Here is a 25,033-nt window from a genome sequence, read left to right as displayed (position 1 = left end):
GCTCACCAAGGAGGCAGGGACCGCACTGGGCCGTGTGCCTGGCAGGCCGGGCCCCCCACCCCTGGGGTTTAGGCTGGGAAAGGCTCTTGCAGCTTGGGAGGGCTGTTCTGCACCAGAGGGGAATCAGGCTGGGGCCTCCCTCTTCCAGAGCAAGAGAAAAGCCACCCAGCCAAACCCTGCTCTGCCGGAGGGCCCTTGGGTGCCTGGCCCCAACTCCGGTGGCGGGCCTAAACCTTCCTCTGTAAGATGTTAGGGCAGGGCAGGGCTCCACCATTTTGCAGCCTTCCCCACTGCGGTAACAAAATGGTGGCAGAAGCCTTAAGTCGGGAAATAGCTGCACAATAATATTTTAAATGTTGCCCCCGCCCCTCCCGCAGCCCTTCCAGATCGTCCTCCCCAAAAGGAAAAGAGACCAACAACCTCCAGGCCAAAGTAGCAGCTGATCAGACAGTAACTATGGCCAGGTAAAAAAAACAAAATAAAAATCCCCCCAACATTTGATGAGAACCGCACCATGCCCCCTAACAATCCAACACCGGGAACACACCTGGTCAAATACAAATAAATTCTGCCCTGGGCAGCTGGCGAGGGTCTGGCTTTAGGGGGCTCTGTATTTATCGCAGTGGTGGGTGAGTAGCATGGGATGGGCCATTGCTCCTGGAACTGCTCGGGGTTTTGTTCATTGAGCGGTGGAGTAAATATTTTTCTCAGACCAGGAAGAAGTTGACGTGTAACTTGGGGCTGGAGGGGGTAAAGGAGACGGACCGAATCGTGCGACTTTTATATGTATTGTCCTTTGGAATGATTTGACTTTATTTGAATGCACTTAAAAAAACCCCAACCCCGTGACTTTGTTCCACCCAGTATTTATAAAATAATAATTTACTTGTCAAAAGAGATGGCAGCTTGTCGGAAAGACGATTGTTTGAACAAGTTTTCTGTAGTTATCTCAGGAGCGCTGCTAAACGGGGAAATCCCGTTTAAACCCCCTTAGCTTGATACCCTTTGAACAAAGAGAAGAGCGAATTGTCTTAATTTTTCGGATCGCCTAGATTGTTGGTTTAAAAATAGAAGGGCGAAGGGGAATCAGAGGAAGATCCCTTCTCTGAAGATCCGTATCTGCATGAGATATACATGGTACATAGCGTGACTAAGGATATTTCCCATAGTATCTTGTGCAGGAAATGTTACACACGTCTGTGCAACTCACCTGCAAAGGAGTTTTGAGCTTCCTGCCCGTTTAGATTTTAAAATGTAATTTATCTGCGATCAATGGGCTTAGCAACAGCGGATCCCCCCAGCCACAGAGACCATCCTTTATAAACTCCCGTCACTTTTCGGGGGGATAAGCTGTCAACAACGATGACTTGAGGGGACTGACAGGTTGTCTTACAAACAAGGGACCGTACGTGGCTTCTCACAGGTAGGAAAACGTCAGATTGTATGTTTTCCTCTTTAAAAAATTCCCAGCCCCCCCAGGAGTCTCTCCATACAGTATTTTAAACATTGCCATTTTCAGGCCTCGCAGCTTTCATTTAAAACCCAACCAGTCAATACTTTGCGCGCGCCAGGGTGTTGGTAGAAAGCGGTTTGGGCAGGGGCTGGCTAGGCGAAATCGAGGGAAAATGGGGAAAGAAAGAGAAGAGTCGCCCTCAAACGTGTTCAAGTCTGAATGTAGATCCGGGCGCTAGCCGCGCTGCGCCGCCCGCGCCTGGCGCCCGGAGGGAATCCGGCGCGCCGAGCTTTCTACATGCAGCAAAGCTGCTTGTGGTTTAGGTCAGAAGGGCCAAAAAGCAGCGCGAATGTAGCCGGGTTTTGAGAAGGAAACGCCCCCCCCCCCCTTTCTAGGAAGGGGCTTGGCTTGGGGCTTTGCAGAAGAGAAACGTGGGTTGGAAAACGGGTCTCTCTGTTTTCTCTCTGACTGCGCCTCAAGCCAATACAAAAAATCAAATCGAATCGAACCAGGCTAACAAAGGCAGGTTTTTGCTTTCCTTTGACTAGATCGCCTTTAAATGGCACTCTTTACAAGAACAGGTGTGATAAGCCGTGGGGGGGGGGGGGAGAGAGGGAGGGGGCGCGCGTTCACATTAGATGCAAAATAGGAAATAGGATTCGGGGAAAGGGTTGTTACTTGCATGAATCCACAGGGCGCGTTTCTGTGCCTAGACAATCGCCGACGGTCGCTGTGCGCGCGGGTACACCGCACACCCCGGGGGGGGGGGCGGGGGGGTTCATATCTGTATCTGTCGAGACAGAGCAACGCGCGGGTGAATGTATGGCCACGTCCAGACGTAGTGTGTGTGTGAACGGCACAGAGCAGACAAACCGCATCTGAGGAGCCCTTTGCGCGCTCCCTTGTGAAGGCGGCGCGCAACTTGACTGCTTCCCTCTTGAAATACGTCTGGGCTCTGCAGCCTTCGACGCGCCGCCGGGGAGTTCCTCAAAGCGGCGGGGTTTCCCCTCTGCCACCCCATCGCCGGGCATCGAGGAGAAGGGAAGAGTCCGGAGCTTTTGCCGCGATCGGACCGGGCTTGAAACAAGCGAGGGAGGCCTGGCCCTAGCCGCTGTGAGAGGGACTGGTCCGGTTCAAACCCTCTTGTTTGTTCTCTGTTGTGGTGGGTGTGTGTGGACTCGTTAGCACGATCCGCCTTCGGGAAAGTTGGAAGGTGCCTGGTGGTTTTTTTTTGTTTTTTGTTTAAAGAAAATATGCTTAATCGTAGCAACGGAGGGCGGGGCACTTTGAGAGCCATCGCCCCCCCCCCCCTCCAGTCCCCTCTCCCGCACACAGCTGGCCCGGGGGTTCCGTGCGCCCTTCGCCGAAGAGCTGTGAAGACGCTCGGTTCTGGCATGAATGGGGAGCGAGACCCGGCAGCCGGACAATGGGCGGCCTGTCTGCTGTTAAAGGAGCGGCGCTTGGCTCGGGCCGTTAAAGAGACAGCTGCTTTTGGGGGTGCGGGCGGGGGAAGCTAGACCGTGCACCCGCAGAGTCGATTCTTCTGGGCTGGAGCCAGGGGGCGGTTAGCGGGAGAGAGGAGGCTACGCTCAGTGCCTGGGTGTATTTGTGTGTAGACACGCGTGGAAGGGGAGGGACTGAGGGTACCTAGAGAGGCGCCGAGGTCTTTACGAGCGATCATCCACAGTCACCCCACTGCTTCCTCCAACCCAGACACACCCTTACCTCTCCCCTCCTCCTGTGGGAGAGTCCGCGCGGTGCTTGGTGCATCAGGGAAAGAAGCATTTCACAAAGCAAGCAACCAACCAACCCAAAGAAAGCCCACTACAAACAATCAAGAAACAAACCCCCTTAATATCTTTGGTGGGCGAGACATGATAACCACAGAGGTTTGCAACATCCGCATCAGGCATCTGACATCCTGATCTACTGGTGGTGGCTTAGATCCATCCCATATTGGTCTGTCCCCAGGGGAGAAATCAACTCAGCACGTTGGTTCTGCAGGCCAGGAAAGGAAAGAAAAAAGACAGGGCCCGATTTCCCCGAAGCCTGCCTCAGCTGGTGTCTGTACTGCGGTAGAGGGTTATATCCTGACATGGTGCAATATGCATGTATATTTAAGATACAGTAGATATCTTATCTATTCCTAATGCATACGCTGTAACACACACACACACAGTGTGTATATGTTTGTGTGAGTGTACACACACACACACACAAATATATAAACCTTTGTAAGAGCTACAAATGTGTGGGAGGGAACCCGCAGGGAAGCTATGATGTCATGTGTGTAGGTGTCTAGACCTAGGTCCCTATGCACCCACACCCATCATCAGTATGTGATGTATCCCCTAGGCATATGTATATATTTAAATATCTTAAAAATATGTGCGACCCCCCCCTTATACATTAAAACCATCTTTTTATATATTTAACACCATTATAAATGCTGGAAGCAAAGCGGGGTTTGGGGTGGAGGCTGACAGCTGGCGACCCCCCCATGTGAGAACCTTGCAACCCCCTGAGGGGTCCTGACTGCCAGTTTGAGAATCCCTGGTTTGTAGCGTATAAATAGGTGTGCAATGTTGTGATGGTGTTGGTCCCAGGCTATTAGGGAGGCAAGGTGGGCGATGTAATATCTTTGCAGTGGGTCTCAACCGGGGGGTAGGTGCACTCCTGGGGGCAGGCAAAGGTCTTCCTGGGGGGACAGGAACTCCTCTAGAGATTTGCTTGGGTTTACAACAGGCCACATAAACAGCACCGGCGAAGTCAGAACAAACTAAAATTTCATACGATGACTTGTTTTATCCTGCTCTATATACTAGACACTGACCTGTAAGTATAAGGTTTATATTCCAAGAGATTTATTTTATAACATATGGTAAAAATGAGAAAGTCCGCAAGTTTTCAGTACTGGTGGGCTGGGACACTTTGTTATTTTTATGTCTGATTTTGTAAGCAAGTCGTTTTTAAGGGAGGTGAAACTTTGGGTGTGCAAGACCAATCAGCTTCCTGACAGGGGTACAGTAGTCTGGAAAGGTTGAAAGACGCTGATTTATTGAACCAACTCCTGTTGGTGAGAAAGCCAAGCTTTCGAGCTTACACAGCGCTCTTCTTCAGGACCTCGGCTCTCTCACCGACAGAAGTTGGTCCAAAAAAAGATATCACCTCCCCCACCTTATTGCTCTGATATATATATATATATATATATATTGTGTTTCTCGATATGTTGATATGTATTGTGATATATCTAGATATGGTATAACTATTTGTGTTTAGTAGCTACAGTGTAGAGCACACATACACAGATATAGGCAACACGCACTCATTGTGTGTGTGTATGTGTATATATATACATACACACACGAGTGTGTGTTACCTATATCTGTGTATGTGTGCTCTACACTGTAGCTACTAAACACAAATAGTGTGACATATAGTGTGCGTGTGTGTAGGGAATTTTTGCAGGTGCAGCTGGATTTCCCCCCATAACAGTATTTGCCCCCCCCTCGCTGTTTCGGGCATTAGATCGGTGTGTCCCAATGGACGGCCTGTGGACCGGCGCCGGTCCCTGAGGTCTCCCTGACACAGGTTAGGAAGGCAGCAAGCTGGTCCCCGGTATCAAAAAGTTTGAGAAACAGTGTGTTAGAGCCATCTCGGCATACAAGGGCTTTGGAGCAGGGAGAAGATTCTGGAGACAGCTAGAGTTATCCCTAAAACCACTTTCCCCATGGGCGATCGTTCAGGCACTGGTCACCGGGGTCTGATGCAGTTCCTGCTCCAGCTGGGCTGGGGGACAGGAGGAGGCGGACCGGTGGCTCCCCAAAGATGATCTGCACAGGCCTGGCCCATTTCTAACCTGTCAGCCAGTCTCAATCCCTCCCACCCTATTGTAGTAAAATGGCCACCCAGGGGTTAACTGGGTTACTCAGAAGAGTATTATGGGGTGGGGCTACGCTCCACCCCCTCTCTTAGTTACTTCCTGTTTAGGTAGCCAGTGCCCCGCCCCATAGCTGGAGACAGCATCACCGTCCCCCCCTGCAGTGCTGTAAGTGGACTGTGGGTTTTTGTAACACTGGCCATGAGGCTGGGCTCTGCGTGGGCATGGCAACTGATGGCGGAAATGAGGGCTTCATGCAGAAAGCGAGGACTCGCCGCCATGTGTTGGAAGCTTGGGCTGCTTGTTTCTTGCAAGTTAGAGGACAGTCAAGGACCCACGGATGGGGCGGGCAGATAGCAAACGTGAAAAGTCGGGAGACATTTTTTCCTGGAGTGGTGGCGGTGGTAACAGTGGCGGATATCAGAAAAAGCCCCTAATAGCTGCACGTCTGGTCACCCTACCTACCGAAGACAGTAACACCTGTTCCCCTGGAAGGAGTTTGTTGCAGCCTCAGACACTGGGAGAGAAGAGTTTAGAAGATTTGCCACAGTCGTTGACAGAACCCTGCCCCCTTCGATGGCCACTTCGCTGCGCCCATCACAGTCCCCCCATAACCAGCCTCCCGAGCCCCATTCCTAGCCTAGCCATGCTTGCCTCAGCCCCACTCCACTTCCAAGCCTGCCTGCCCTGCTCTCTTCCTTCCACATTCCCATGCCTCACCTCCAGCTGCAGCTCCAAGCCCGACCTCATCACACTCCCCTCCCCGAATGTCTGCACCCTGAGCCCCTGTCCCCTTCCTCTGCCCTCCCTTGCTGGCTTTACAATCTCCTCCCTTCCTGGCCCAACCAGAATTAGCAAGCAACGCGTTCAAAGGCCAGGGCTCAGGGCTGAGCTCCATAACTGATGGGAGCAAAGAGGGATGAAACCAGAGCCTAATCTCCGGGCTCATCATAATGAATAAGAGTAAATTTGCAGGAGATTCAGAGATGCTCTCCCCTCACCCGAGTCCGGCTCTGTGCCATGTCAGTGTCCCAGTTACATCGACAAAGGAGCCAACATGGCATCCAGGGAGCTGCAGAAGGCCCCGGCCACCCCTTCTGTGCCAGCAGGAAGGAGGGAGGGTGGTATAGAAGCTGCTTTGACATCCCAATACTGTCCAAGGGTTTATTCCCCTGCACCATGGGTATCTCCCAACAGCCGGCAGCACAAATCCTGGGCCCAGACTCCACCAGCCGTGTGACACCAGCCGCGGAGAAATTGGGCCTGGTTTGTGCGTGCCTCTGCTAGATGGCAAACATGCTGGGGAAGGGGCCGTGTCTCCACGGGAGAGCTGGGAGAGGCCTTCATATTCGGGTATTCCAATATTCGGGGACCTGAGCCTCTTTCACAACTGTCCCCTAGCAGCTTGGGACTCTTTTTAGGTTACAATATGTTTTTTGTTCACCAGGTAATTTCTGTGACTAATTCTTGGGCTGCAGGTCACGTGAGAGCAGCTTATCAGTAAGCGCTCAATAATTCAGAGCTTAAAATTGGAGCTTGAGTTGATCGGTCACATAGATCTCTAGATCTCTCACCCCCATCCACAGATCTCTATCTGTCTAATATCTCTCTCTATCTCTTTAACTTACAGTTCTCTTCTCCCCACCTCCATGCACTAGGTGCTTCAGAGAGCAAATTCTTAGCTTGATCTTTAGAGGCAAGTCCCCTCTTTCTCTCTCTGGTATTTGGGGGCCTCCAAGGTATCTGGATTCCGAGTCACATTGTTCCTGCTTCCTGGTTGGATGAGTGTAGTTTTAGAGCCAGGTTTCTAGCATGAATGTTGATGATCTCCAGTTTAAATTTTCCCGTCTATCAATCTTTGTTGGTGTTTGCTTAGCATTGGCCATTCCCAGGAATGGTCTTACCAGGAAATACACTGAGTTGAATATGTGAGGAAAGCAGACACGGAAGGGGAGTGAACACGGGCCCAGTGCCCTTTATGATTTGAGGGAATATTTTCAGGAAAATTGTCTGGGTATTTTCCACTCTCCACTCCTTATAAGTCTTTCCAGCGCCATGCACTTTTTTTGGCACCCTGTGAATAATGAACATATAATCCAATGAGACTTGAGCTTTGTGCTTTCTCCATCAGTCCATGGAAAAGGGAGATTGACTAGGACATTTACCCCTAGCTGCTGAGGGCTTTACTGTTGTATCACAATTTTGGAGCTGATCACAGATATCTCTTAGGGGAAAATTTCCCCCTATACAGAGGACCAGTGCAAGGGCTATGCATCGCATATGTCCCACATATGCCCTTACGTGCCTTGTAAGTGTTACGTGTTACACACCAGCCTTTTGCACAGGGGGGAATTTTACCTTTTGTGAGGGTTTTTTTTGTAAGGATGACTTTAGCTAACATTGGCCCTGGCCTCACAAACCCGTCATGCTGAGAACTTCCACAGACTCTGCACATGGAAGGTTACAAGATCACCCAGGTTTTTAAGTGAGATCTATTTTACCTTGCTGCTGATCTCCCACTCTTCCATGCCCAGAGTGCTGGGATCTAGCTAGCTCCGATTTAGCACCACATGGGAAGGCCAGGGTGGTTACAAATCCCTGAAACCTGCTCACAATCCTGCAGGTTGAGAGCCCCTGGTATAGAATTCCAGACAGGGTGTGGTCCCTGCTGAACAAGGGAAGCAAAGCTGGAAACTGAGCTGGGTTGAAGCCGGTGTGTCAGAGTCTATATTTTATAGCTGTTCTCTAATAAATGTCTACTTTGTAAGACAGACTATGACTTATTCCCTATATCATGACACGGTGTCTGAACTAAACCCATGAGAGGGTTCCAAGTGCGGGGTGGAGTCTCTGATACAGACATGGATAATGGCCATTGTTCTTTCCTGACCTGGGTTAGGTCTCTCCTGTGACCTAAACTCACCTCAGGTCCAATCCAGCAAGGTGCTGGCTGCTTTCCCCACCCATTGCTTTCAGTGGTACCACAGGGTTCTCAGGTACATCCTAACAAGTGTGCAACATCTTGCAGACCGAGGCCCCAGACAGGCAGCTAAGAAAACAAGTTGCAGTGGGGGAGGTTTAGATTGGATATTAGGAAAAACTTTTTCACTAAGAGGGTGGTGAAACACTGGAATGCGTTACCTAGGGAGGTGGTAGAATCTCCTTCCTTAGAGGTTTTTAAGGTCAGGCTTGACAAAGCCCTGGCTGGGATGATTTAACTGGGAATTGGTCCTGCTTCGAGCAGGGGGTAGGACTAGATGACCTTCTGGGGTCCCTTCCAACCCTGATATTCTATGATTCTATGAAAACAAACCCCACAACTAGGACTGGTGGGCAGTTTTTTGGCAGAACATATTTTCAATCCAAAATGGGTTTTGGACAAAAATGAACATTTGTGCGAAAAATATTCATTTCAGACAAAATGTTCCAGTTTTCCTGTGAGAAGTGGAAACCAGAAGCTAAATGCTTTTGGTCTTAAAAAGAAAAGCAGTTTGTTTGAAATATTTTCTTTATTTCATACAAAAAATTCTGGTTTCAAAAATCACAAATTTTTTGACCAAAAACACTTTAAAAAAGATGAACATTTTTCTGCTTCCAGCTTAAGTTTTTCATCCAAAAATCAAATAATTTTAATGGGAAATTCTGATTTGCCCCCCGCCCCCTAGATTTGTAGATTGTAAAGCCAGAAGGGATCACAAGATTAGCCTCCTGTGTAACAGGCCAGAGAATTTCACACACTTATCTTTGCATGGAGCCCAGTAAAGTGTTTGACTGAAGCATCTTCCAGAAAGGCAACTGGGCTGGATTTAAAAGCATTTATTTTTTTCAATCCCCCCCCCCAAAAAAAAAAAAATTGGTATTTTTTTAATAGCTCATAGACTTTAAGGTCAGAAGGGACCATACCCAGGACTGTCCGTCTCCTTAGCTCTGCCGTTTGGGGTCTGGGGGACTGGGTTTTTAAGGGCTGAGTCTCCGGACAGAGAGTCTGGGCAGGATGCTCCGAAGCTCTTGCTATGCACAGCCAGTGGGAACGGGGCAGAGACTCAAACGGCTCTCTTGCTGCGCCCTTGCTGAGCCCCACCCTGGCCGTTGAGAACCAGGAGCCTTCTCTTCACACTGCTCTCCTTGTGCTGACTTACAGATGCCAAAGGGACCATCCGGGAGATTGTTCTCCCCAAAGGGCTGGATCTGGACCGGCCCAAGAGGACCCGAACCTCTTTCACAGCCGAGCAGCTGTACAGGCTGGAGCTGGAATTTCAGCGGTGTCAATATGTCGTCGGCAGGGAGAGGACGGAGCTAGCAAGGCAGCTCAACCTATCAGAAACACAGGTAAGAAACAAGGGCTCTGGTGGCTATTCCTGTCCACTTTGCATGGGGGCAAGACCCCAGGGGACCACTCAGGATGTCCCTCTGCACCCTGCAGCACAGCTCTCCGGCGGCTCCTAGTGCTGGGGTGTTAGGGCTCCCGCCGATTTGCTCCATGGCCTGGCTGGGTTGGTGTCCAAAAAATTCTTGCCCCACTTTCTGGGGAAGCTCCTCCTAAGAGTCTGAGGTTCCCATTAGGAATGGAACCATTTTGGGAGGAGAAGAAATACTGCTGGGAATCTGACAGGTACCCATCATGCACCTGGGACTGATAAAGCCATTCCCAGAGAAAACCTTGAAGGTAAAGTTAAAAGTCCATACTAGTAACAGAAAAGTAAGACTCATTGTAAGGATGCTATTGTTACCAAACATGCCCATTAACAGGCTAGGAAATTCATAGCTAAGGTTAAACTTACAAGAAACTCAGACTTTTGGAAGTAGGGTAAGTCTCAGCTATGATCCCCAAACAACCTTAACTCTGCCCTGTAAGAGGTGTTACTGCTGCAAGCAAAGACTTTCTCTAAGGACTTTAGAAAGCCTCGAATCTATCGTATGGCTCTGGGCAGCTCATATTTGGAGAGGGCACTGTACCTGTGTAGCTGGCAGGTGATGTACTGAAGGGGAGCTCACCAGAACATTGGTTTTTTGCCTAATTTCCTCTCTGATAGCAAGTGTGATAATTCATCATGGTGCCAAACTTCACCTTTTCCATGTGCATGCTGAGATAAGATGATCTGTGCCTAGGAAGTGAATGTGCGGAGACTCTTTATCTTTCTGTCTAATGGCACTTGGAGAGTTGGCCGACACACAGTCGTAAGGTTTGATCCTGAAAGTTGCTGACTGCCTCACTTAAGTCAGCCTGCAAGACGAGGCCTTACAGGAGCTGAGGGGAATGATTGCCTTCAGCTGGTTGTTTGTGTGATCATGGATTTGTAGGGTAGGTTTGTGTCCTAAGGGGCAAAAAAGAGACCAGAATGAGCACAACCGTGGTAGGGTTAAGGGCAAAATGTTCTAGCTTGCATGGTTGCTGACAAGAGTGTTTGTTGTGGGTGGGAAAGGTACAATTGTAGAACTGACAAAATAATTCTGTCCAGAAAATGGCATTTGTGTCGAAACAGGCTAAACCTGAGGGGAGATGGTGAGCATTTTCCTTGGAATCTTGCAGGGTTTTGGGAAAAAAAATCTGAAAAAAAAGTTACTTTTCCCGGCAACTGACAACCGAAAGGCTGTGATCCGGACCGTCTGTGTGTATGAGGAAGGGCCTGTTTCTCCATGTCTCCAACCCAATGCCATTGAAGATAGTGGAAAGATTCCCATCCACTTTGAGGGGAGTACATGCTGTCGCTGGGTATCTATTAGAGCTGACACACGCTGGGTTTTCCATTTCCTGGGAAATGTTGCATTTTCACATCTTTTTTCCCATTTCGATATGGGCCCAAATGAAAAAATGACATTTCACATGGAACAAAATCCCCCTCCCACCCCAGTTTGTTTTGGGTTCGTGAAAATGTTTCGTTCTGCTAAAATGGCAACATTTTGTTCCAGTTTTGACCTCTTTTGTACGTAAAAAATTGCAAAAAAAGAATTTCTTTCCAAAAAGTCGTTTCAAAAGGAAACCGAACCCGTTCCATTCCGCAGCCGTCGACACGGGCCGTTTCGGCATTATTGGAGCACTGTGTTCTGGCCAGGCGGAAGGCGGTGTCTTGAAACACAATTCAGCTGAAATGGACACACGTTTTGAAAATGTTCAAATGTAGATGGAAACCTCATTTGCCGCTGAATAACCCTTGAGACGAATATTTTCCAACTCGTTCTAGGGTCGGGGCGTCAGTCTCATTCTAAGGAACGAGCTGAAAGCTAGGACTGGGCATAGCCCATAGGCTGGGGGATAAGTTGAGGGTGACATATTCCTCTCAGTGCCCCGAGAAATGCCTGTTGGCATCAGTAGAAGGCTTGTGTCAAGATCAAGGGGCGGACACGGCTTTTATGTAGTAACTAAATGTCTAGTTATTTATTAACTGTTGCGTGCCTCGTTATTGCATTCTTCACTCGGTGAGAAAATCTCCCTGTCTTCAAGCCATGGCTGTCTCTTCCTTCTCTAAACTCTTTCTCTGCATCTCTCCATCGGCTCGGTTTTTGTGAATCCTTTCTGCTCTTTTCGCTGCATTTCCTTCCCTTCGGCCATTCCTAATTCCCAGACCCTTGGGCTTCACTCTCCCATCTAAGCCAAGAAAAATGATCAGTGATTAAATGACAGGTTTCAGAGTAGCAGCCCTGTTAGTCTGTATTCGCAAAAAGAACAGGAGGACTTGTGGCACCTTAGAGACTAACAAATTTATTTCAGCATAAGCTTTCGTGAGCTACAGCTCACTTCATCGGATGCATAAAATGGAAAATACAGTGAGGAGATTTATATACACACAGGCCATGAAATCTGTCTGTATCTGTATGAGTTTTTTCGTGAAGTTGATAGATTTCCACTCCATATGGCTAAATGCAGTGCCTTGCATAATGACAGGTTTCAGAGTAGCAGCCGTGTTAGTCTGTATTCGCAAAAAGAAAAGGAGGACTCGTAGCACCTTAGAGACTAACCAATTTATTTGAGCAGAAGCTTTCGTGAGCTACAGCTCACTTCATCGGATGAATGTTGACACTGAGGCATCATTGCTGGGTTTTAAAGCTGAGACTCCAATCAGATGAATAGGGGACAGTGGTGCTCACCCCTAGGGGCCTCAGCCAAGACCAGACCCCACTCTGCTCTGCACTCCACCAGTGCACAGGAAGAGAGACTCTTTGCCCCCAAAGGGCATAAAATCAGTAGGAGATGGAGAGAAACAGAGGGGAAGTGAGTAGCTGAAGGTCACACAGTAGAACAGCTGTGACTAGAACCCAGGTCACTTGACTACCCTATCCACTAGGCCAAGCTGCCTCTCTAAACGCTTCAGCATATTTCTTTGCTGAGTACTTGTCAGTTTGATCCAGGACCAAATTTCACTAGAGAAAAATAAAATTTACTCACCCTCACACAGGAAATGGTGAAATCCGAACACCAACCCCGGGGGCAAGAAGGGAAGTGTGAATTTATTTTGGTTTCATAGAATCAGAGAATCAGAGAATATCAGGGTTGAAAGGGACCTCAGGAGGTCATCTAGTCCAACCCCCTGCTCAAAGCAGGACCAATCCCCAACTAAATCATCCTGTTTCTCTGTTTCCACTGGAAAATTCACCTGTTCTTTCTGGCAAATAAAACTGCTTCCCTTGCTGTCTGCTCTTTCATGAGCCATTCTGGACGGGGGGCCACAGCTGTCTGGCTATTCTACTAATCCATGGAAATGACTTTTTATTTAAGCCAGGTTTCAGAGTAGCAGCCGTGTTAGTCTGTATTCACAAAAAGAAAAGGAGGACTTGTGGCACCTTAGAGACTCACCAATTTATCATCTGATGAAGTGAGCTGTAGCTCACGAAAGCTTATGCTCAAATAAATTTGTTAGCCTCTAACATGTCACAAGTCCTCCTTCTACTTTAAGCCAGTTTCATCAGCAGTGAGAATTTTTTCATACAGCTCCAGATGCAATAGGCTGGATTTAATCTGTTAGAGCGAGGGCCAGATTCTAAATTACACCTATGTCAATCCCAAGTGACTCGATTGAGTCTCTCCAGATTTACACTAGTGTAAATGAGGATAGAATTTGGCCTTGTATTCCTGGCATCAGAGCAGGACTTTCCTAGGCAACATACTCTCAGAGATTAGGTGCAAATGACCCCTGTTTAGCATCACTGAGAGATGGAAGTGTGATACTAGTGCAAAGACATGGAGGTGGAGATGTCACAGAGGTTTGTTTGAAGGCGGATAATTCCCGCAAATCCTCAGGCAAGAAAGCAGGGGCGTGGTTGGCTCCTGGGGTTCTGTGGCCTGGTCTTTCTAAGTCATGAGTTCAATCAAATCCCAGTCTGGTGCCCGTTGCTGTGTGCTTATTCCCTGCTTGAAATGAGGTGCTGGATCTCAGTCCCGTTCATGCCATGCAGACTCTTAGATCTGTCTGATGCACGGGCTGGCATCCGTTATTAGACACGTCCATCTCAAGCTCTGGGCGTCCAGTCCAAACGCATCACGAACAGTGGTGAGAAGAAATCTTGCCAAGCAGCTGCAGTGGCTCCCACCGTCACCTAGATTCATAGACCCCCCAGGCTGCTGCTATCCTGCAGTCCCATTGGGTGCTTGAGGAGCAGTGCAAATACCTCGTCCCTCCTCTGCAGATTTCTTGGGGTGCATGGGATATCCCCACGGATCTTGGGGTACTCCATCCAGGGGGATGGGTCTGCTCCCCAATCTCGTCCTCCTCAGGGCATGCCCCACCCTGCCTCACCCAGCTGGGATGACATGCTGGAGTGGAAACTCTTGGGAGATTCCTGGCTGCTCTGTGGGGTTTTTTTCATATAGGAGTCAATCCGAACCTTAGAGCCCAAAGAACTGGTGCTCTCATGAGTACTCATGACTCACCTGAGCTGTCCCACATTGGCATGAGCCAGAAGTACTCGCCACGGTAAGGAATAGAGGACGGGGCCCCGGAAAACCTCTATGTGATTCAAAGTGCGCCTGTCAAGGCTGCTAATCCAGAAACAGACGCAAGGGGTCTATTTATAGCACCACAATTAAGACGCTGCCATTAAAAATTAATCTCGCATCTAGTCATTAACAATTAACAATCTCCACCAAGCCAGATGATGAAACGCTGGCCTGCAACCGCGCTCGGTGTCCTCCCGTCGCACAGAGAACCCACGACAATACACACGAGAGCTACAATGTGGAAAGGGCAGCAAAACAACAGGAGAGTATGATTGTCTGGGGTCAGCACAGGAGCCTAAGGAACTGGGTCGGAGGTTTTCAAAGGCACTCAGGGGAGTTAAGTGCCCAACTCCCATTGGCTTACAGTGGGGACTGGGTACCTCATTGCCCCTTGTGTCTTTGGAAACCGCCCTCTTAACTCCCAGTGGGAGTGGGGAGCTGAGTACCCATACACTGCATTGAATACCCCAGCCCAGTGCAACAGAGGAAAGTGACAGAGCAGGGTGCTATAGCTAAACAGCCTTTAGTGCTCTGTCCGTCCATCTGTCTGTCTGTGTGTCATCATAAATATGCGGGGAGGGATAGCTCAGTGGTTTGAGCATTGGCCTGCTAAACCCAGGGATGTGAGTTCAATCCTTGAGGGGACCATTTAGGGATCTGGGGCAAAAATTGGGGATTGGTCCTGCTTTGAGCAGGGGGTTGGACTAGATGACCTCCTGAGGTCCCTTCCAACCCTGATATTCTCTGATTCTATGTGTTCATATTACAGTGCTGCCCCAAGGCTCCTAGCCGGATTGCGGCTCCCTTGTGCTAGGTGTTGTACAAACACATGGGACGAGCCAAAGAACATATGCCCAGATCCTCACAGAGGTTTAGGTGCCAAACTGCCTTTGAAATCAATGGGAGTCAGGGGCCTAAATCTCTTCAAGGATCCGGGCCTTAAAGGCTAATTCTAAACAAGATGCAAAATGAGTGACAAACATTAGGGAGAACGCATGAGGGTGATGAAAAGACGATCATGTCGTTACGCAGGTAGCGAACGTTGGGTGGTTCTTGATGGTACAGAATCTATCCAGTAATCTAACTTGCCAGTCCATCTGTCCTCCACAAAGGTAGGAGCACTTAGATGAGAAGTGTTGTCTTTAATAAATCTCCAATAGGAACCTTCTTCCCTTCTTGGGTGTAATTTTAAACCACTGCAATGCTTGGCTGTGGCCATATTTACGATTACCCAATGGGCAGTTGCTGAACTGAGCCAATCAACAAGCCCATGTGTTTTGCTTGGATTGATTAACTCTATAGAAGGGCTCATAGCACAAGCGTAATGTTCGGGTTTGGCTTTCGAATACCACCAAGTTGTGGGGTGCATAGATCAGGGGGTTGGGTTATTTCTAAAAACAGAACCTCTTTTTAAAAGAAATCTCCTAGCTGTGTGACATCTCTGTGGGAAGATGCAGGTGAGGAACCAAATGAGTTTTTAAGGACAGGAACAATAATAATCTAAGGCCAAAGTGTCGGTACAGTTCTCTTAACCATGTCATTTCTGCAGAAGAATCCAGTTGAAAATGTGAAAAGAACGAGGAGGACTTGTGGCACCTTAGAGACTAACAAATTTATTTGGGCATAAGCTCTCGTAGGCTAAAACCCACTTCATCAGATGCATGGAGTGGAAAATACAGTAGGAAGATATAGATATATATATACAGAGAACATGAAAAAATGGGGGTTGCCATACCAACTCTAGTGAAAGTAATCAATTAAGGTGGGCTAATCACATCAGCAACAACAACGGGGGCTTGTTCACCTGCACATCCACCAATGTGCTATATGCCATCATGTGCCAGCAATGCCCCTCTGCCATGTACACTGGCCAAACCGGACAGTCTCTACGCAAAAGAATAAATAGACACAAATCAGACATCAAGAATTATAACATTCAAAAACCAGTCGGAGAACACTTCAAGCTTCCTGGACTCTCGATTACAGACCTAAATGTCACAATTCTGCAACAAAAAACCTTTAAAACCAGACTCCAACGAGAAACTGCAGAACTGGAATTAATCTGCAAACTGGACACCATTCAATTAGGCTTGAATAAAGACTGGGAGTGGATGGGTCATTACACAAACTAAAAACTATTTCCCCATGCTAATTTTCCCCCTACTGTTACTCACACCTTCTTGTCAACTGTTTGAAATGGGCCATCCTGATTATCACTACAAAAGTTTTTTTTTATCCTGCTGATAATAGCCCACTTTAACTGATTAGTCTCTGTAGAGTTGGTATGGCAACCCCCATTTTTTCATGTTCTCTATATATATATATCTACCTACTGTATTTTCCACTGCATGCATCTGATGAAGTGGGTTTTAGCCCACGAAAGCTAATGCCCAAATAAATTTGTTAGTCTCTAAGGTGCCACGAGTCCTGTTCTTTTTGCTGATACAGACTAACACGGCTGCTACTCTGAAACCTGTTGAAAATGTGATAACACGGAGCCGGATTCTGATCTCACTGGGAGTATCTGCACTGAAGTCAGTGGAGTTACAACAGCGCGAACCTGGAATGAGATCAGAAATAGACCCTTTATGTTCATGTTTTTGCTTCTGCTGAGAAGGTTTCCATAAAACTTGATGATTAGCACGTTTAGTAGCACTAAGTGCTTGTCCCACAAGGCACCCACGTACTGTAACAAACTGAGACACTGGGCAGCCCCATTGCGTAACCCTGGCACTCACTCGCACCTCGTTTTTTTTCCTCTCTTTCCTGCCCCATCCTGTGTAAACTTACTCACGTGAATAAATCGACTCACGTGGGTAAATCTTTGCAGGATCGGGTTCCCAGATTGTCAACTCTTAGTTGCCAGGATCAGATCTTTTTATTTGCTCTGTAAAGCACCCAGGAGACTGCGGGGCTTAAATAAATAAATATTACAATAAGTAATTTTCCTTCTGCTGATACTCACACCTACTTGTCAACTGTTGGGAATGGGTGACGTCCACCTTGATTGCGTTGGCCTCGTTAGCACTGCAAAGGTAATTTTCCCTCTGTTAATATTCGCCCCTTCTTGTCAGCTGTTGAGAATAGGCCACTTCCACCTTAATTGAATTGGCCTCGTTAGCACTGACCCCCCATTTGGGAAGGCAACTCCCATCTTTTCATGTGCTGTAATATATATACTGCTTACTGTATTTTTCACTCCATGCATCTGATGAAGTGGGTTTTAGCCCATGAAAGCTTATGCCCAAATAAATTTTTTAATCTCTGTAGTATCACCAGGAAATTTGGTCAGTAATTTAGGATTATAGGGTGCAAATTTCCTGCAGCCTGTCTGCTTTACGTGATTGTCCAAGAATCCCAAATTAATTCTGGGTGTTACAGCTAAGGCTGGTGGAACTGGTTTTCAATGAAAAATTGGGGTTTTGAGTAATAATTTTTGTTGTGAAAAGTTTCTACTTTCTGCTAAACATTCACTTTTTGGTGAAAAATCAAAAAACCCAAAACCTTTTGGCCAAAAGCTGAAAACTTCTGGTTTCGAGCAAAAAACTTTTGGTTTTTCGAAAAAAGTTGAAACTTTCAGTGGATAAAAACCACATTTCACAGTGGACCATCAGAATGTGAAAGACTAGAGATAGAGTCAAACCAAACCCATAGATCCATATTATTATCATTGCTATTATTAATTTATGAATTAACAGTAGCAGCTAGAGAACCTAACTGAGATCCAAGCCCCATTGGACTAGACACAGCACAATGGGAGATGGTCAGAAAGTGGAAATTTTTCCTAAGAGAAATTTTGCAAATTCACAATTTTTGTATGTGTTTTAAATGAAAACTATTTACTTATTTATTTGGGCCAAAAACTCAGATAAATTTGCACACTGTTTGGGGTTTTTACTAAAGATGCCTATGAACCAAAAAAAGTCCAATCCAAACATCTTTGGGAAAGTTCAGATCCAGGTCCTGATCCAAACTTTGTGGCTAAGGTTCTGCACAATATGTACCTTATCTCTGACCACGAGGATCAGGTGCTCCTGAGGTTTGGATCTGCAAATTTTGGGCGCTCCCTACAGCCAAACCCCAGAATGTGTTGACTGGGGACATTAGTTTTTCTCTGTTCCTTTAGAAAGGAATAGACTTCTCTATTCAGATCAGAGATACATATGCTCCCAATGGGGGCCAGGTTAAAGTTCCAAATGTGCTGTTGTGGTGTGTTCGGGGTAGACAATGTGCATGTTATAGATTTCCACCAAACTGCAGAGGAAAGAAATGATACATTTCAATCACATTGCAGGCAAAAGCTTGGCGGGAAGCAGGAGGTTCCTAGAGCCCCAGTGACCACAGTGTCTGCAAGGCAGGTTTCTCATCACTGATCTAGTGTCATTAATGCTATTTACTTATATTAGGGCAACGTTTAAAGACTTCGTTCAGGATTGCTGCCCCATTGGGATAAGCCCATTACAAACGTATAAGGAGGTAAAGTCCTTGGCTGGAAGATCTATCTATCTATCTATCTATCTATCTATCTATCTATCTATCTATCTATCTATCTATCTATCTATCTATCACATCAGGAGTAAAGAGCTAGGTGAGTCAGCTTCTCATATGTGAATTTTCTGGCTTTGGTCATTGTGGCCCAGGGCCTCCCATTTCAGTGCCCTTTGGCCCTGATTCAGCAAGGCACGTAAGCAAATACTTAGCTTTTGGCACATACTTATGCGGGAGTGCTTTGCAGGATCAGGGCCTGTGAGAGCTGTGCGGGTCTCAGTTCGTCCCCAGGATTTAAACAGAGAGGCTAAATACAATAGTCAGGGTTCTCAGGGAGGAATTGTCCAACTCTGCTTTCCCATTGGTTACTGGGGAGTGACGGGTTCCCGGGACCACCAAAGTGTGTTGGGCTGTTATTAGACTAGCTGTGGGGGGCTTTGACCCCAGTACGCTACGCTGCTTTCCTGCTCTTCCCTTCTCTCTCGGGGAAATCTGCCTTCTCCCTAAGATTTAGCTCCTTTTACAGGAGCTGCAGTGCGACAAAGGCAAGTGGGTGATGCTGGAATGAAAAGCGGTTAGGGTGACTTGGGGAGAGCTCTCTGCACAGATACGCAGGGGGGCTGCAATGCTAGATTCTTGCTTGCTTGCAATTGGGCACACACCCAAAATACTCTGGCATTTTTGTGTATGGCCCTCAGCTTCTTCCTGCCCTGTTGGAAGCCAGGAGCCTGTTGATGTTCCAGAGCCCTGAGATGCTTGTCAAACATCCCTTCCCCTCACTTACAACAGGCTGTTAGTACAAGTTAGGACCTGTGTTGGGTCTAATGCTTGAAGCCTTCCCTCTCCCTCCTGGACAGTCCTCGCTCTGTATTTCTGTCTTTGTAGAGTTACTAGGAATCCAGAAAGGCAGCCGTGGATATTGGATACTTCCTCTTCTGGGGCCCAATCCCGCAAGGTGCTGAGCATCTTTGGTTCCCAATGGGTGCTGAAGGCCCATAGCACCTCAAGAACCCAGCCCCCCAGTTTGTATGTACAGCAGAACCTCAGAGTTACAAACCCCTCCGGAATGGAGCTTGTTTGTAACTCTGAACAAAACGTTCTGGTTCTTTCAAAAGTTTACAGCTGAACATTGACTTAATACAGCTTTGAAACCTTACTATGCAGAAGCAAAATGCTGCTTTTAACCATCTTAATTTAAATGTAACAGACACAGAAACAATTTCTTTACCTTGTCAAATCTTTTTTTTTAACTTTCTCTTTATTTTTTTAATAGTTTACACTTAACACAGAACTGTACTGTATTTGCTTTTGTGTGTGTGTGTTTGTGTGTGTCTGCTGCTGCCTGATTGTGTACTTGCAGTTCCAAATGAGGTGTGTGGTTGACCAGTCAGTTTGTAATTCTGGGGTTCTACTGTAATTCTTTTATTCTTCCTAAATCTTTTTGCCTGTTCTCTCTTGTGCAAAAACCAAAAATCTAGTACAAACCACATGCTTTCCCCTCCCTATCCAGCCAGCGCTACCCAGAATATATTTGTCTGAGGCGCATCCTGCTTCCAGCTACGCTGGTGTCAATTCAGAGGGAGCCCACTGACTTCCCTTGGGTTCCTCCAGATTTACACTGACGTAACTGAGAGCAGGAAGTGGCCCCCATGTCTCCAGCAGGATACGTGCAGCAAAATGAAGCCGGCTGCGGGGAATGGTTTAAAAGTCAAATGCCTCTTGTGGGAGAGAAAGACGAGATTGAATCCTCCGTGGTGCTGATGGAGAATTAAAATCACATGCAGCTTTCAGGAAAGCCTCTGAGAAGCTTCTAGAGGTGCCCCCGCCATTTCCCAAGCCTGCTAAATAGAATTTAGCAGGGCATTTCTGCCCCTCTTCTCCATGATGCCACTTGCTTGGGCCACCAAGGAGATAGATGGCCAAGTACTTGTTTTAATCTTCCCCGCACACTCTCCAGGCCCCATCACCACTAGTGGCTGCTAGTGTGTTTTGTTTAGAGAAATTTGTCTCATTCTCAGGAGACTCCTCCCTGTCAGGCTCCTGCTGCATCTCATGTTCTCCTGGGGAACAGAAACTATATCAAAATCAAAGGGCAAAAGAGATGTAGGGACAGATTTCCGGCCTCTGCTTTTGAGCCTGAAATTTGGGCTGCTTGTCCTCACAGTGCTCACAGATCAGGTGCTGTGCCTGAAGATAATTGCGAGCACAAATTGTATCTGTGGAGTATTGAAAACTCTGTTAAAATTGTAGGCTGTCAATTTAAATTTCAGGGTTTTTTTTCCTGGTCTTGGTTGCAGTCTAGGTGGTGATTGAGCCTAGCATCTGTCAGTGTGTAGTCAGCCCATCTAGACTAAAGTGGGGTGAGTTGTGTCACTAGGTTATAGGGAGCAGCCTGCTTTGTTTCTCTCTGTTTTGGGGTTCTTGTGTGTTGTTGTGCTGCATTCTAAGGAATAAAGTACGGTTACGCTGCAACCTTTCTGTGATAAATTAAGGGGGAGGGTAGCTCCCTTTTATGGACACCCAGCCAACTAGTAGCTATAAAATCCCTATTAGTAGCTGTTCTTTAATTGCTCTACCTGTAAAGGGTTAAAAAGTCTCACTGCTATGGATAGGTAAAAGGAAGTGAGTAGGCACCTGGCCAACAGAGCCAATGGGAGGGCTAGAACATTTTAAAATTGAAACAAGACTCCCCTTCTATCTGTCTGTGGTTGTGTTCCCGGAGAGAGGGGACAGGGCAGAGTTATGCTGTCAAGGCTGATTCCCCACTCTGGCACTTTGAGTGCAGAAGATGGGGGCCCGCAAGGATTCTAAAAATTAATACTGGCCACTCCAGGCTGGTATTAAACTCCCAAGGTTACAGCTTTTCTCTGATCTTGGATGGGTAGATGCTGCCACCACCCAAGTGCAGAGCCCCTTTGAGAACCCAGGAAGGCGCACTTGGGAATTTCTCCCTCTGGGGTACCCTCAAGCCCTTTCACCCCCCTCCGGGGAAGAGCTGAGAAAGAAAACAAAGGAAATCAGCTGTTGCCATCAGCTAATTAAACAACATGTACACACCTCTTAACCTCCAATTCCATTCTTAAAAAAGGTAAATTTTATTAATAAAAAAAAGAGAAAGAAAATACATCTGGGAATTTAGGCATTTGCTAGATTTTAAAAAAACAACACCCACAAGGATTAAGCATTAAGAATCGCTTTCTTGAGCTCCCGCTTAAAGGTTACCAGCAACACAAAAGCACCTGGGATTAGCACAGCAGAGTCCACAAGCCATAAAGAAATAAAAAGAGATAAACCTAATCACGTCTTCCTAGACATTTCCTGATCTACTTCCATAGCTGGGGTTTTAGATGAGTAGTTTCTTGGTATGATACTGATGATTTTTCATACCTGGCCCAAGCTTTTCACAGAATAGCTCTGCCCTGTCCTCTCTCTCTGGGAGCACAACCACAAACAGACAACAGGGGAGTCTTGTTTCAATTTTAAAAAGTTCTCCTAGCCACCTGCTTACCTGACTGCTGAGGAAGGGCAGGAGGGGCCAGTTTGGGTAGGAGAACTACATCAAAAGGGAGATTGATTTTGCAGAAGCGTGTTGGATGGAGTAGTGGTTCTGTAAAACCAGGGCTGGGTCCCATCGGGGATCCACAAAGTTCTGAGAGGTTCAGGTAAATGATTTCAGTTTGTCCCTTGTCCCAAACTCTTCCCGGCCCTTGAGTCAACCGCTGAACTGAACCTTGTCTGTGGCTCCAAATATTTTGGATAATGGGATTTGCCCTCCTTGTTTCTCCTGCTCTCCCACTGGTTCCTGGCGTCCAGATTCTGGCTGAAATAGCAAACAGGAAGGACCAGAAATCTCATGAGCAAAGATAGCTGCAAAGCAAAAGCCCAGTGCTCAGATCTGGTCAGAACACTTATTCCTCTCTGCTCATTAAAGCGACGGCTGTTGTGTGATTTCCAGACCACGAACTGCGGCTCAGCCTTCGTACCCTAGATCCTTTGAGGACCTCCTGTCACCATCACTCCCCCCTCCCCCTGGAGTTCCTTCTGCACTGCTAGCCAAGCTGGACTCTGGGGTTCCCGGGAAGTTGGCCACCAGGGCCTGGGCTGTTGGCCCTGAGCTAACTTCTGAGTCACTGCAGCCCTCGGGTTATAAAACTTCCTGACCCTGCTGCAGCCTTGCAGAAATGTTGGGTCATTTATGCAGCCTTAAGAGCCCGATCCTGCAGTACGTCCTGCCCCCCTCAACTCCGACTGAAATCTATGGGGACTGAGAGCACTACCCAACCCAACAGAGCAAGCCCTGAATGGAGGGGCAGGGAGGGAAGAGGGCAAACAGTGATGGGGCTAAAAGGTGGCAGCTGCAGGCATGGATCAAGCCTTCGCCCTCCCCACAACCGTTGTCAGCTGATTGTCAGGAGGAGCTAATCCTGGAGCGGGTAGGGAAAAAGGCCTCGGAGGGAAGCTATGAATAGCCCAGATGCAGGGAGTGACTGACAAGCACGTGGCACTGAGAGCTTTAAACCTCCGAGGTCATTCGCAGGGCAGCCTGTTAAATAATAATCGTCAAAAAACCCTCCCCAGCTCTGCCCATCAGCCTGGGCTGCGGAGCTGGCTGCTCCCAGCCTTGGGCACTTCACAAAGCAGTGGCCAAGGTGAACTGCCGTATTGTCAGTTCCAGCGTGGGCGGGCGCCATGAGGGGTAACCTTCCCGTCAGGATGCAAAATTCAGACAGACACTGAAGGCCTAGACATTTAGGAAACCGTCACTGTCAGGAGGGGGAAGACATGCAAAGAAGGCTTAACAAGCAGGGATCACACGCCTGTCACATAGGACGAGGAGGGAGGAGATGGGTGCAAAAGAAGTTCAGTCCGGTTTGGTGTGCAGGTTGTGATGGGGAGATAGAAACATGCCCCATTCCTGATAATGCCAGCCTAGGCAAAAGGCATTTAATGGAGATCGGATGATACCAAATATATTGAGAGAGGGCGGATCCTCAGCTGATACAAATCGCCATGCCAGTCTGGCCCAAAGGGAGACACTACGGGGATGTCTTGGAGGAAACACTTGGCGTGTAAATGTTCAGCATACGGCAAGATCAGACACATGTGAAAGCTTACCTTCTGACTGAACCAGGGGGGTGTAATATACAAGCACAATGGTGGTGTGTGAAAGGCTATTGTAACCGTGTTAAGATAAACTCTAGAGCAGGTCCTCAACTGATGTCACTTGGCATAGCTCACTGAACTTAATGGAGCTTCACTGATCTACACCAGCTGAGAATCTGATCATCTAGACTATTTTTGCTTTCGTGTGACACTTGAAATTGCTTAAAGTCTTCTTTCTTTCTTTCTTTCTTTCTTTCTTTCTTTCTTTCTTTCTTTCTTTCTTTCTTTCTTTCAAATGGATGGAAACTCCCCTCTCAAAGGCATGGGCATTAGTTAATCTTGCCATTGTAATCCATTAGAGATGGTGTAGTTGCTCCAGACTGACCCCGAGGATGGAATTTGTTCCGCTGATTTCGGGGATGTTAGTCTGGCGTTCCCCAATCTCACCATGATGGGAATCTGGCCCTTTTTTACATCTGAACATTTTTGGGGAGGGGTTTTGTAACTAAAATTGATTTTGTTCAAAGACCACAAAGCTTGGATATGGCCCCTAATGTTTCCAAAGTTGGGCTCCCAGATTTCAGCTCAGCTCGTTAGGGAGAGATGGGGGCACCAAGGAATTTGGATCCAAACTTGCCCAGAGTCTGAGGGGGATTTTGGGAGCCGGGAGTTGGATTTGGGTCCATATGATGTTTTTCCTCCCTCTTGTTGGCAGCCTGTCTCTGTCTCCAGACTGTCACTTTGCCCTAAGCTCCCACTGTCTAACTGGTTACTCCCCTGGCTTGCCTGCCACTTGGCTAGCTTTTCTCCTGCTCTCTCTCTCCTGGCAGTTCTCTTTCTCCCATTCTCTCTTGATGACTAGCAAGCATGTATGTTAGTGCACTGGCTGCAGCCTAGCTCCCAGGTCAGGTCCGTGACCCTGCAGAAGCTGGACCGAAGGGGAGCTACAATCCTGTGCCTTGCTCCTGGAGCGGGATGCGTTTGGAGCCCTCAAATAGATTCCCCTGATTGTTCTGTCACATCAGGAGAGGAGCGAATGGGGGTTCCCAGGCACCCTCAGCACCCCCGACAAAATTGGACCACAGCCATAGGCCGCGGATGAAAGACAAGGCTTCCACCAGGCCCGCTACTCCATTGCAGCACTGGTTTGGGTGCAGTCGCAGGGTGACCATATTTC

At 47.7% G+C, this 25,033-nt stretch overlaps 1 protein-coding gene across 2 annotated transcripts in view; it reads left to right on the top strand.

Annotated features, from left to right (window-relative positions):
• VAX2 (ventral anterior homeobox 2) overlaps nt 1–25,033 on the top strand; it is a 59,807-nt gene that overhangs the window by 5,939 nt on the left and 28,835 nt on the right. The window contains exons 2-3 of one of the 2 annotated variants that reach the window (XM_075128175.1): nt 9,475–9,662; nt 10,864–11,662. In XM_075128175.1, coding sequence (XP_074984276.1) covers nt 9,475–9,662; nt 10,864–11,265 — 590 coding nt within the window. In that variant the 3' untranslated portion in view covers nt 11,266–11,662. Of the gene's footprint in view, nt 1–9,474; nt 9,663–10,863; nt 11,663–25,033 lie in introns of those variants that run through there. The other variant, XM_048846458.2, reaches the window with a different exon arrangement.

The sequence above is a fragment of the Caretta caretta genome, chromosome 4 (genome assembly GCF_965140235.1).
Source record: "Caretta caretta isolate rCarCar2 chromosome 4, rCarCar1.hap1, whole genome shotgun sequence".
In the NCBI taxonomy this organism is placed as follows: domain Eukaryota; kingdom Metazoa; phylum Chordata; order Testudines; family Cheloniidae; genus Caretta; species Caretta caretta.
This window is presented reverse-complemented; position numbering and strand designations above follow the sequence as displayed.